This window comes from Myotis davidii, unplaced genomic scaffold (assembly GCF_000327345.1).
Source record: "Myotis davidii unplaced genomic scaffold, ASM32734v1 scaffold93, whole genome shotgun sequence".
NCBI lineage: Eukaryota > Metazoa > Chordata > Mammalia > Chiroptera > Vespertilionidae > Myotis > Myotis davidii.
Genome location: NW_006292095.1, coordinates 2,399,866 through 2,412,460, shown reverse-complemented (window position 1 = coordinate 2,412,460; position 12,595 = coordinate 2,399,866). Strand labels below are relative to the sequence as shown.

The 12,595-nt window shown below is 39.9% G+C and overlaps 1 protein-coding gene across 2 annotated transcripts in view; it reads left to right on the top strand.

Moving 5' to 3' along the window:
• Nucleotides 1-6: 6 nt before the first annotated feature.
• GOLGA7 (golgin A7) overlaps nucleotides 7-12,595 on the top strand; it is a 17,839-nt gene continuing 5,250 nt past the window's right edge. For both annotated transcript variants that reach the window (XM_006765550.1, XM_006765551.2), the window contains exons 1-3: nucleotides 7-197; nucleotides 5,279-5,431; nucleotides 11,913-12,014. In XM_006765550.1, coding sequence (XP_006765613.1) covers nucleotides 87-197; nucleotides 5,279-5,431; nucleotides 11,913-12,014 — 366 coding nt within the window. In that variant the 5' untranslated portion in view covers nucleotides 7-86. The remainder of the gene's footprint in view (nucleotides 198-5,278; nucleotides 5,432-11,912; nucleotides 12,015-12,595) is intronic.

The following is a 12,595-nucleotide window of genomic DNA, read 5'->3' as shown; positions in this document are numbered from 1 at the left end:
CGGGCTGGCGTCTTGGGTCCAGGCCGGGGATCTGACCCGTGGTTGCTGTCCCCGGAACCCACAGCGCGGTCCGTCTTGTGCTCGCCATGAGGCCGCAGCAGGCGCCAGTGTTCAGAAAGGTATTCATTCGGCGAGACTACAGCAGTGGCACACGCTGTCAGTTCCAGACCAAGTTCCCCGCGGAGCTGGAAAACCGGGTATGCAGCCTGGCTCCCCGCACCCACGCTGAGGCCAGGGAGGGAGGCTGCCCAGGGAAGGGGAGGGAGAGGAAGGGAAGGGGGTCTGGGCTGAAACCCGGCCGCGAGTGCCCCGGGGCTCTGGGTAGGGGCCGTCAAAGAAGGGGCGTTGGCCACAGGTGTACGAAGAGGGTCCTGGGGCAGGACCTGGTGTTCGGAGCAGGAGGAGTCGGGCCAAGCCCCCGGGGGTGATGACCTTGTAGAACTCTGCGCTGCCCTGCCCGGTGCCGGGAATCGGTACCAGCCGACTTCTTCCCCGGGGCCAACCACTCCCGCCCCGGGTTATTGACCACAGAGATGAGGAACTCATTCCTCGGGCTCCAGGCCGCCTCACTCAACATGTTGTGAGCTAGGTAGTCCTACCTCGTCACACAAGAGGAATCTTCATCCTCCTCCTCCTCGTGACTGGCGTTGGTGGCCGTGGTGCTGGCCGAACTGCTCGGCAGAAAGGATTTATGAAGTGCTGTGCCAGGCAGTGCGGACAGGCCTTCTTGGAACCTGGAGAACATAGAGCGTTAGAGGGGCCTGGACAGGGAACTGTCAAGAACAAGGCCTTCAACTCGCCGCTCCCCCTTATCACTGGGAGCCACCTGTGTTAGGTTGGCTTGCGTGTCAAAATTGTCATGAGGACCTAGGTCCTTTGGACAACCCTGCATTCAGAAATGCAAGAATGGGGTGTTTCCCTTTTCTTCAGAATTAGCAAAAATACATTTTTAAATCATTGCATCTTATTTTAAAGATAGAATGATCTAAGCCACCTGAATGTGTGTGTTTTTCTTGTGCCCACATGTGTTCACGCACCCAGAGAGAAACAAACTCTTTGGGTCTTGAGCCATGTTACATCAGTTTTCTGTTCTGAAGTCAAGTTCTGGTTAGATGGGAGCAAGTTTCGTGGCTTTCCTCTTTGACAAGAAGGGCCAGGGACTGGTAGGTGATGAGACATGCTGTGGGTGTGGGGCTAAGAAATGCTGGTCATGAAATCAGTGGGTGTAGGTGAGCCTGCAGTAGAGAAATGTGTAGCAGTCATTTAAAACCAGCTGGGAGCAAGGTAGGTGGTTTTACCTGATTTCCAAGGTTGGAAAATCAACAGTAGTCAAGGGTAGTGTCCTTTAGTTTGATTTATAACCTTGGGCAGGTTAGTGGCCCAAATCTGTTTCTTTAAATACAAATTAAAGATCAGACATGTCTCATAAAGATTACGAGGCTAGCTTGTTTGTGAAATGCCATATGAACGCTGCGTTTCCTTGTCACGATGTTCTGAGCTAACGCACCCTGACACTAGTCGTTTGAAAAAGTGGAAATTGAGCCAGTTGCCTACTGGCTAAAGCTACTGAATATTGTTCTGAAAATAATTGAACATTGCAGTTAGCATGTTTTACATGTTAGGACTTCTGTGAAATGGATCAAACGTTTTATTTTTAAGCCTGTTTTGGAAACTTTGACTTATACTATTGATGTACTTTTAAATCAGAATGTAAACTATTTTTTTTTCACCACACTTTAGATGTTACAAGATTCCTTTGTCAAACTTTGAACTCACAGTTGAGCCCAATATCCCATAATCAGACATTAGTCTACCACTGTGTGTGGTAGAGCCTTTATTTTATAGTTGGAATACAGAATCATAATATAGTCACAGTATTGCACTGTTTCTTACAGGAAGTTGGTGTTTCTGAATTCTGGAGTCCATTTATTTCTTGGACTGCATACAGCCCAGAACTGCTTGTGATTCTGAGTACTATAGGATATGGAATGTTATATGGTGCTGTACCATTGTGCTTTTTTTTTCTTTTTAAATGTTTGGGTTAGAACACTAGCTTATAATTTTTAAACTGCTTGGGAAAGCTTTGATTTTATTTTTTCCTGTGTTGAGATTAAATTTAAATTACAGGCTTAAATTTTCCTTGCTTGTTTGAAAATTGAAAGGTTTTTTCTCTCTTTGTTTCTCAACTAACCCTAGAAATTGTACTGGTTGCTCTGCCACTGAGGCCGATTTTCCTTTTGTGAGAACATCATACTTGGCAACTTAACAGAGGAGGAAACTAATGCACAAGGGTTTTGTGTTGCTTTAGAGCATTAAAAACACACACATTTGTGCTCTTTAATTTGGGAGTGAGGACAAATTCTGTCTGTTAAAACGTTTACTTTATCCATTGCCTGTTCAAATGTAATACTTTGATACCTAAATGCTTTGTTGCCAGGACAGTTCTTTAAAGGAGGCTTTATTCTCACTTTACCCAAAATACAGACATCTTAGGCACCTTTGGTCTGGCTAGAAGAGAAATGAGTGAACTATAATTGAAGCATTTGTTCCCCTATATACCTTTAAAAATATGTCTCTACATTTGATCAGTAGAAATTACCTGTGACTTGTGATTGTTTTAAGCTTCAGTCCCGTGCTTTCTACCACATACTTCAAGAAACAAAAATTCTGGGCAAATGATGAGCCTGATTCCTGTTTCCGTTATGACTTTCAATGTTTACTGATCCAAATTTGTATTTGGTTCCAACTTCACATATCTCCAGATTCTGATATAGCTTCTCTATCAGTGTCCAAGTAACTAGGGGAGACCACGGACAGCTTTTCATAGTGCCTAAAGAGAGGGGGGAATGCCCACATTTGTTCTGTTGAGGACTTGCGTGTTAAGTGTGTCCTTTGCCTTTACTGCTGCTACATAGTTTTTACTTTTTTCCCCTTTTTAAAAATAACCTTCCAAAGAAATTCTTGACTGTTTTTTTATCTTTATTTCTTTTTTCTTAACCTTTTTTTTAATCCTTCACTTAATTTTTTTTAAAATATATTTTATTGATTTTTTACTATCCACTGAGCCAAACCAGTCAGGGCTTCACTTAATTTTTTTAAAATGATCTATGATTTGCCCTGACCGGTTTGGCTCAGTGGATAGAGCGTCAGCCTGCGGACTCGGGGTCCCAGGTTCGATTCCAGTCAAGGGCATGTACCTTGGTTACAGGCACATACCCAGTGGGGAGTGTGCAGGAGGCAGCTTATCAATGTTTCTAACTCTCTATCCCTCTCCCTTCCTCTCTGTAAAGAATCAATAAAATAAGTAAATAAATAAAAATAAAATGATCTATGATTTGCTTCCATCCTGTAAAAGCATTGCAATCTTGGAATCACTTTTAAGAGTTAGTGTTGCTGATGTGATTAGTAATTCTGATCTGAAAAACATTTCTGGTTTAGATCCCATGGTTTTGAAACATATTATGTCCAAAGAAATGTAAATAATTCAAAGAACTTTTTTATCCAATCATTGAATTGTAGGTAAAGCATAGATGATTGTTTGAAATTGTTTAGACTTTTGCAGATTTACTGATGGACAAACTGGAGGCATTAACTTAGACATAATTAGGTGAACAGTTTACCTTTAATATTTGTTCACTGAGCTGTTCTCCCAAGTCTGTTTTCAGGGAAGGAGAACTCTGACATAGATTCTGCAGATGACCATTCTTGACAAACCATGTATTCAAGTAGTTTGACTCAGTGAAGGATTGCTGCCCTGGCTCTCAGTACCATTGCCACCCACCCAAACCTTGTCAGAAACTCTAATATTCTTGGAAAGTAAAAGTAGCTCCTTTTGAAAAACAGGTAGAGCCACCACCATTTTAAAGTTTATATTAAACTTTTTCATGCTATTGGCTCATTGTTTCCCCATAGGACAAAACAATGATTACAACTGCCTCTAACCCAGTGGTTCTCAACCTTGGCTGCACATTAGAATCACCTGGGCATCTTTTTAAAATCCTGATTTCTGGGCCTCATCCTCCGGAAATTGTTTCTTTGTAATGGGGTGAGGCCACAACATTAGTAAAAAAGAAACAGAACTTCCGGAGGATGGGGCCCAGAAATCAGGATTTTAAAAAGATTCCCAGGTGATTCTAATGTGCAGCCAAGGTTGAGAACCACTGCAACCTAAACAGTTTTAATAGCTTAAAGATGATGATCATAGTTTTATACTTTAAAAAATTATGTTCTTGGGAATAATTTGTCTCAAACTGTGGTATTGAGGTTCTTTGACTTCTTTTAGTTCATTTTTATATAGACTTCATAAAAGAATTCATGTGTAGGTATTAGTTTTAGGAATAAAGAAGGCCTAGAGTAAGGACAGATTAATTGTACTTTTGTTACCAAGAATGATAGTATCAGATGAAATACTCTACTAATGGGCCTTGAAAGTCCTAGAGTACAGTATTAAGATTTTAAAATGGAGAAAGCACTGTTAGAAAATAAAATGATACTGGAAGAAGAAAGTAAAAGCAGATGAATAGAGTGAAAAGTGAATGACAATAGTATTGGTATAAATGTAAAGTGATAGTGTCACTGAATAGAAGGAGGTGATAGGAATGACTTGGTGTGAGTTGTGCAGTAGTTTGAGATTGCCTTGTTCATGAGGAGCTTTTAGTACTAAATAGTTACTTTAATATTGATGAAATATTGAGTAAACAAAAAACAGAACTTTGCACCCTTTGATTCTTCTGCTTAAAATGTCCTTCCCTGCCTGTTTAGCTATTGAATTTAAGATTATCTGCTCTTTCCAGATCAGGGAAGGTCTCTTCCACCATACTTTATGCCTCTATTATAGTACTCTGTCAATTTATTGCATTTTTATATTTACATGTTTGTGCTGCTCATTTTACTGTAAACTCCTTGAAGAATGAGTCTGTCTTATTAATCTTTCTCTAAGGCCTGTCATAATATGTAATGGTAGGTGCTCAGTAAAAGTGAATATAACTGAATTGAAAGATGAAAGAATTGTATAATTTAATTAACTTGAAATTCAGTATAGAGAATTAAAAAACACTATATTGAGAATTGAAGATATCTAATGTTCATAATAGTGATAAAATTAAACAAATACTAAGCAGTTTTAGTAACTTAGGTCCAGATTTAATCACCTAAAAATTGTATGCCGATTATTAGATAGGAATGTTGACAAAAAAGCAAAATAAGTTAGTGATAGAAAGCATTAGTGAATAGCTAATCTTTTTTTCCAAAACTTATTTTTAAATTCTTTCCTGTACAGATTGATAGGCAGCAGTTTGAAGAAACAGTTCGAACTCTAAATAACCTTTATGCAGAAGCAGAGAAGCTTGGGGGTCAGTCATATCTTGAAGGTTGTTTGGCTTGTTTAACAGCATACACCATCTTCTTATGCATGGAAACTCATTATGAGAAGGTAAGGCTACCTTTACTCTATTTCCCCAAATTTCTGTCTTAAGTTCTGTCCTCCCACCTTAGTCTTTTGTTTGTGTATTTGTTGTTTTTTGTTAATCCTCACCTGAGGCTATTTTTCCCTTTGCTTTTCCGACAGAGTAGGAGGAAGGAAGAGAGGGAGGGAAGGTGGGAGAGAGAGGCTTTCCTCTACCCTAGAATGCTACTCTTCCCATGTTCAAATCTCACCAGTCCCTTAGGTCCCACTTTCATCTAAATTTTCCTTACTCTTCTAATCATAGTCTTTCTCTCCTTGGTATCCCCACAATATTTTATTTGTATCTGTTTCCTGGCACTTAACACTCTACTTTGGAATGCAAGTTTACATTCTTATTTACCCATCAAGTATGTATTTTTCTTGAGGTCAAAGACAGTGCCTTAACCAGTATATATCCCTCTTCATGCCTGACACCATGCCTTGGGTATATTAGACACTCCCTGAATGTGTATTAAATGAATGTATTTAAGTTAATCACAGTAAGCCCCTATTATTAAATTCTGATATCTATATTATATCCCACTTATAGAAATGTCCCTGTGATTGTCTTGTATTCCATGCAGTAGAGAGCAGATACAGTTGTAGCAAAAAATATTTTGAGCTAGTGTTACAAAAAGGGTATCTATAATAATAAAAGAGTAATATGCTAATTAGACCGGACAACCTTCCGGATGAAGCCAGGGCTGCAAGGGAAGCCCGGGTCCCAAGTGCCTGCCAGCGGCTGGAGGGAAGCCCAGGTCTTAGGTGCTGGCGGCCGGAGGGAAGCCGAGTCCTGGGTGCCAGAGGGAAGCTGGAGCCAGCAGCTGGGGGAAGGAAGACCTACTCTTGCACAAATTTTGTGCATTGGGCCTCTAGTATTTAAATAATAACTTCATAGTTTATGTTCTTCTTCATCCTCCTATAGAATAAAGAGGTAATATGCAAATTAACCCTCACGCCCTCACAAGATGGCTGCCTACCACCAGGCCATCAGCGGGGTTAGTGAGGGACGACCAAATGACTGAACACTAGGCTGTGTGGGGCAATCAGGCTGGCAGGGGGGTTAGTGAGGGACGACCAAACGACCGAGCTGCAGGCTGCGTGGGGCAACCAGGCCAGCAGAAGGGGGCAGTGAGTGGTGACCAGGGCTGGCCTGCTGAGGCATGAGGGGCGGAGGGGGCGATCAGGCTGGCATTCAGAGGCAGTGAGGGGTGATCAGGGCAGCAGGGGGAGCGCAGTTAGGGGCAACCAGGCAGGCAGGCAGGTGAGCAATTAGAAGCCAGCAGACCAGGATTATGAGAGGGATGTCCCCCAAAGGGTCCCAGATTGGAGAGGGTGAAGGCTGGGCTGAGCGGGGACCTCCCCCCAATGCATGAATTTCATGCACGCTGGCATTCAGAGGCAGTGAGGGGTGATCAGGGCAGCAGGGGGAGCGCAGTTAGGGGCAACCAGGCAGGCAGGCAGGTGAGCAATTAGAAGCCAGCAGACCAGGATTATGAGAGGGATGTCCCCCAAAGGGTCCCAGATTGGAGAGGGTGAAGGCTGGGCTGAGCGGGGACCTCCCCCCAATGCATGAATTTCATGCACCGGGCCTCTAGTATCATATAGAGAAGCAGCTTACTTTCATTCCTGGTTAACATTTAGAATTTCAGTCTGTTTTGTCATAGCAGCTTCTCTTTAATAATACATTTTCTGAGTGAAGGGGATAAATCCGATAAATATTTATTGAAAGCCTACTATATGCTAACCAGTATTCAGGGGATATAACTGAATAGGGCAAATGTGGTTGCTAACCTTGTGGAGTTTATAATTTAGTGGTAACAGCTGATACTAAGGAAACAAAACCAGCAAAATTGTAAAATGTGATAAGTCCCTTGAAGAAAACAAACTCTCCTATGATAGAAAATAATAGGAGAGAACTAATTTAAATTTTGTGGTGAGAAAAGGCCTCTGAGGAGGTAACATTTATACTGCTACATGAAGGATGAAAGCCTGGAGACATTTAGGCAGAGAGATCAGTGCAGGGGGAAGCTACTCAAAGGTTTTAAGCAGGAGAGGGATATGATCAGATTTTCATTGTAAAGAGATCTGTCTGCTCTGTGAAAAAAAGTTGTGAAAGTAGGGAAACCAGTTAGAATGCTCTAGAAGTCCAGGCCAAAGATGATGGTAGCTTGGACAAGGAACAGAGCAATAGAGATGGAAGGGGGTAAGCAGACTCAAGGGATATGTTGGTGATAGAACCAAGACTTGATGAAGAGCTGAATGTAGAAGGGGAGGGTAAGACTGAATTCACATGGATAAAAACTTGGTGATCCAGGATGGTCTTTTAAAGAAGTATAGAATACTGCCAATTTAAATTAGAAATACATCCTCAAGATTATTTTATTCATGCTTAGTGGAATATTAAATGCTTGAGTTGTCATTTCACTCTAACTTTTAAATTTAAGATTTCAATTAAACTTATTTACCCATGTGCATTGGCTGAAATAGATACAGGTAGCTCCTTTTGATGTCAGTTGTAAAAAGAAATTGGTAATTGGGTGACAGCCAAGTCATTTACTAATTATGGGATTATAGACAAGAGAGGTTATTCTTTAAGAGCTCATTCTGTAAAATGGGTGTTAGCATTAATAATTCCCTCATATATGGTAAATGCTTAGAAAGTGTTTTCTTAAGATAAATTTAAGAATTAAGTTAGTATATATGTATGTTTTAATCAGATATTAGTGAAGTGACATGATTTTTTAAATTTCAAGAACAAATAATCTTTTTCAGCTCTTAATTAAAATTATTTTGATTATTAATCTTGGGAGGCAGTTCTCAGTATCAAAAATATAGTAGAAATTGATTGATCCTAATTATGTTTTAATTTGGTTTCATAGGCAATATATAAGGTACTACTTTATAAGTCTAATCAAGGTCCTTTACAAAGTAACTATTATAAAGCAAGTAAAGACCAAATAAAATTAGTCAAGAAACCAAAAGTTTAAGGCATGGCAACATTTTTAAATAGGGGATTTTAACCCTAGCTGATGTAGCTCAGTTGGTTGGAGCATCCTCCTGTGTACCAGAAAGACATGGGATTGATTTCTGGTCAGGGCACATACCTACATTGTGGGTTCAGTCCCCAGTCAGGGCAGGTGTGGGAGGCAACCAATCGATGTATCTCTCTCACATCAATGTTTGTCTCACTCTCTCCCCCTTCTTCCCTCCCTCTCTAAAATCAATCAATCAATATAAACAGGTGATTTTATTTTAGAAACTGGACAAGAAGAACGGTCATACTCTCTCTATATATGTAAAAGCCTAAGCGACCGGATGGCCAACCGGTAGCTATGATGCGCATTGACTACCTGTGGGCAGATGCTCAACTTAGGAGCTGCCCCTTTGTGCCCCCTGTGTGCTTCCATAGCAGGAGGGCTGCTCAGCTGACGAATGGGCGCCAGACGCCGGGCTCACAGCTGGCAAGTGCTGCTGTGGTGGCACGACCCTCTCCTGCAGATACTCCCCCTGCGCGCCTGAGCGGGGCCCTGGCAGCAGGCCCAGTGGGGCCAGGATGAACGGGACTGGCGCCCAGCCCAGCTCGGGCTTCTCCCCTACCATCTGTTGCTTCCCACACTACTTTGTGCTGTGCGGGATCGACACAGACAGCAGGCTGGAGCCCGACAAGCTGGTGGGTAAGGCCGGGCTGCGGCGGTGGTCCACTGATCCCTGCAGGCCCAGCCAAGGGACCCCACCAGTGCACGAATCTGTGCACCAGGCCTCTAGTTAAGATATAATATACCAATACTTTTAAAAGAAAACTTTTCATATGTATATTTTTATTTTTTATAAAATAATAAAAGTATGAAAATAACTATCCTATCCCTCTCTAGTTTATCTCTTAGGAATGTTCGTGGTATTATTTTCTACTTTATGAAAAGACAGGATTGAGTCATTTAGTCTTTATTGTTTTAAACACTAAAATTTCTAATTTACAAACAGTAAGCCAAATATAATAGTGCTTACACTTTGTCATGTGGGTTAAATTTTTGAAATTATAAATAGGCCTTTGAAAACTCACTAGAACAATCATGCATTTTTCCTATAATGTGCTCTTTATTGGTTTAAAATGAAAATAAAGACTTCAGTGTTATTTCTCTATTGTTGCTGCCCATGATAATTAGGGAACAAATGGGATTGTAAAGGTTCCCTCAGTAGCTGTCTGTCTTATTCATCAACTATAAAACATCCCTTCTGCCTATGTGCTATAATCTGTAAAAGGAACACAGTTAGAAGGAACTTAGATATTTTCTGAAAATAGCTGTGATCTTGGTGTTCTCTCTTAGCCTCCCTTAAGATATTTTTTCTCAAGGGTTTAGGAGGCTTTCTCAAATTTATTATTCTCCAGGAGCATAACAGTCTTTCCTGAGGTTTGATTGTGTTTAGCTTTGTAAATATTATGCAAATTGGGGTTTGTTGAGGGTTTGAAGTTAACAGATATAAAATATGAATAAATGTCAACATAAGATTCTTAGGGGTGAGAATGGTGCTTTGTTCAGTATGGGATGCAGTATGAGTTTACTCATATTAATGCTTTCCTATTGCTAAAGAGACTTAAGAGTTTAAAAGCATCCTGTTTAGGACAGTGCTGCCTTCACCAAAATAGTATGAGGATTTGGAGCTTATACCAAAAAAACTGTTTTCTTTCTAAACTGATACCCAAGTGTTCATGAATGTTATTAAAGTTTAGACAAAAACCTGCACAACAAAGTTGTGCTTGAATCAAATAAAGGAATGCCATTTCCTTGCTACCAACCTGTGCCCAAGGAGAGAGGGAGGAAAGCTGTTCTGAAATAATCCTTTCTTTGAAACCAGCCATGCAAGCATTCTTCTGAGTGTCCTCTTAGTATTAATGGACCTCAGAGAGGGGAGACTGACTCTCCAATTTCCAATCTGTCAGGTGAGCTGAGAGGGAAATCAGAGAGAAGTTTGAGAGTACTGAGTTGGGTACCTTTAGGGGCTACTTCCTTCTATTCATTGTTTTAGCATGATTGACAAACTGATATAGAGATAGTGCCTAAAGCTTTTTTTTTTTTTTTTTTTTTGTCCAAAAGACTGAGCACTGCTCAAATTCTTTGAGAGTTGAAAATAGGAGAATGATATATGTATTACTTCAGGTAATTACTAGTAGGTGAAAAAAATCTTTTCTTTAGAAATAGTATTTCTTAATTTACAGCACATAAGGTTGCTCTTTTAGTATAATCATGCTCTTTTTAAAAAGCATAAAAGTTTATATTATTTCCAAAAATGTAACCTGAATAAACCATTTAAATTATTTTCCTACAATAAGAAAATTAGTTATACAAACCACATAGAGTTTTAAATTCTAAATCATTGTATACTAAAACCTAAATTGTAGCATCCTAAACTGTTGGTTTGGCCTGATACATTATAGACCCCACTCTTCAGTCATTTAATTTCCAGCTTTATTTTCATACAGTTCTTTTTCTCCCTTTGTGATCAGATTTATCTGTGACTTTATCATATGCTGATAGTGTGAATTTAAGAAAATATACAGTAATTAAAGAACTAGATCAAAGTCCCTTTGAACATTATAGCCAGAAGAGGGTTCTGATGGCTTTGAATCTGAAATAAAACATGTAACTCTTTGATTTTGTATATAGCTATTAAGATTTATTTTCTTTTAGCTTATCTGTCTCGGAATTGCCCTTATGAAAGCTGGAGATTTGGCAATTTCCAGAAGTTCCTTTGTATCCTATCTGGTTTTTGTCTACATTTGCTTTGACTTTTACAACCTTAATACTAAACTTATAAATTGACGTTCCCGTCTAGGACACAGGAGCAACTACAGAGTAGCACTACATGCGGTCATGGAAATGATATAAGACACTTGTAGTCATCAGAAACTCTCTGGCAGCTAACACCCACATGCCTTACAAAGGAAATAAAATGATCAGTTTAAACTAGCTGGGCTACCTTTTGTTATTGGCCAACTTTGTATCATTACTCAAAGTTGATGAAAATGTACAAAGAAGAAGCAATTCTTAAGTGTTAAAGGAGAAAGCTCAAAAGTAACCTTGATATTAGAATATGACACATTAATGACACTTTATGAGTAGGGAGAGAGAAAAGCATAACTAACCATTGTGTATGTAATCGTCTGTTTCTCTAAATCCAGGATTGAGGTGACTAGGAGGTAAGGAGGAGGTGGATTGGGTCTCATGCTTTTGTATGCATTTCTACTTACACTGCATTGAAGGTATTTGTGACTTGAAGAGTACGTCATGCTGTGCTATATGTTGTGAGTAACTGGTGTGAGCCAATTAATCAGAGCTGTATCCTTCCATAGGAATAGCCATGACTTGCTTTGAAAACTAATTCCACTGCCTGAAAATTTTGAGATTCAGCTGATACTTAAAGGGAAATCCGATGAAATTTGTAAAAAACTGCTATTTCTTTCTGTCAGGTTCTGAGGAAAGTCTCCAAATACATTCAAGAGCAGAATGAGAAGATATATGCTCCCCAAGGCCTCCTCCTGACAGATCCCATTGAGAGAGGACTTCGAGTTGTATCTTTTTAGTCCAGATCTAAATGTCTATAAAAAGAAAATGTCAGTGGTACTATTTGGCATTCGCCAAAGAGAATTTAACTCCTGAATTGTCTTTGTGAATTGCATACCGACCATAAGCCCTCTATCTCCAGCATTTTTTCTTAAAGCATGCCTCTCCTTCCTTTGCATTGTTCAGGTCTCTGGATTGTTTAATATTCTGGTTACTGTCTTTTTTGGTGGTTCTGAGGGCATCTTGTACTAATAATGGGGGTGGTATGAGTAATGCATTTCATCTGCAGAAACTCTGAACCTAAAGCTCCTTTGAAATGCATAAACTCATAAATGTGGTGAGACTTGTCATCCAAATGAATTGCAGTTCCATGGGTTCATCTGACTAGTTGAAATCAGTTGCAGCTGCCAAATGTATAATTTCATTACCTTTGACATACTGTGCATATTTTTAGAGGCAGTAAGCTTTGAAAATCACTAAGTGAATTTGGGAAATAAAATTGCAAAAAAACTAATACAGCTTGATAACTGGAGTAATGGGTAAAATAATTTCTTTAAAAAACCTTGGTCAGATAATCCCGCCTTCCTGC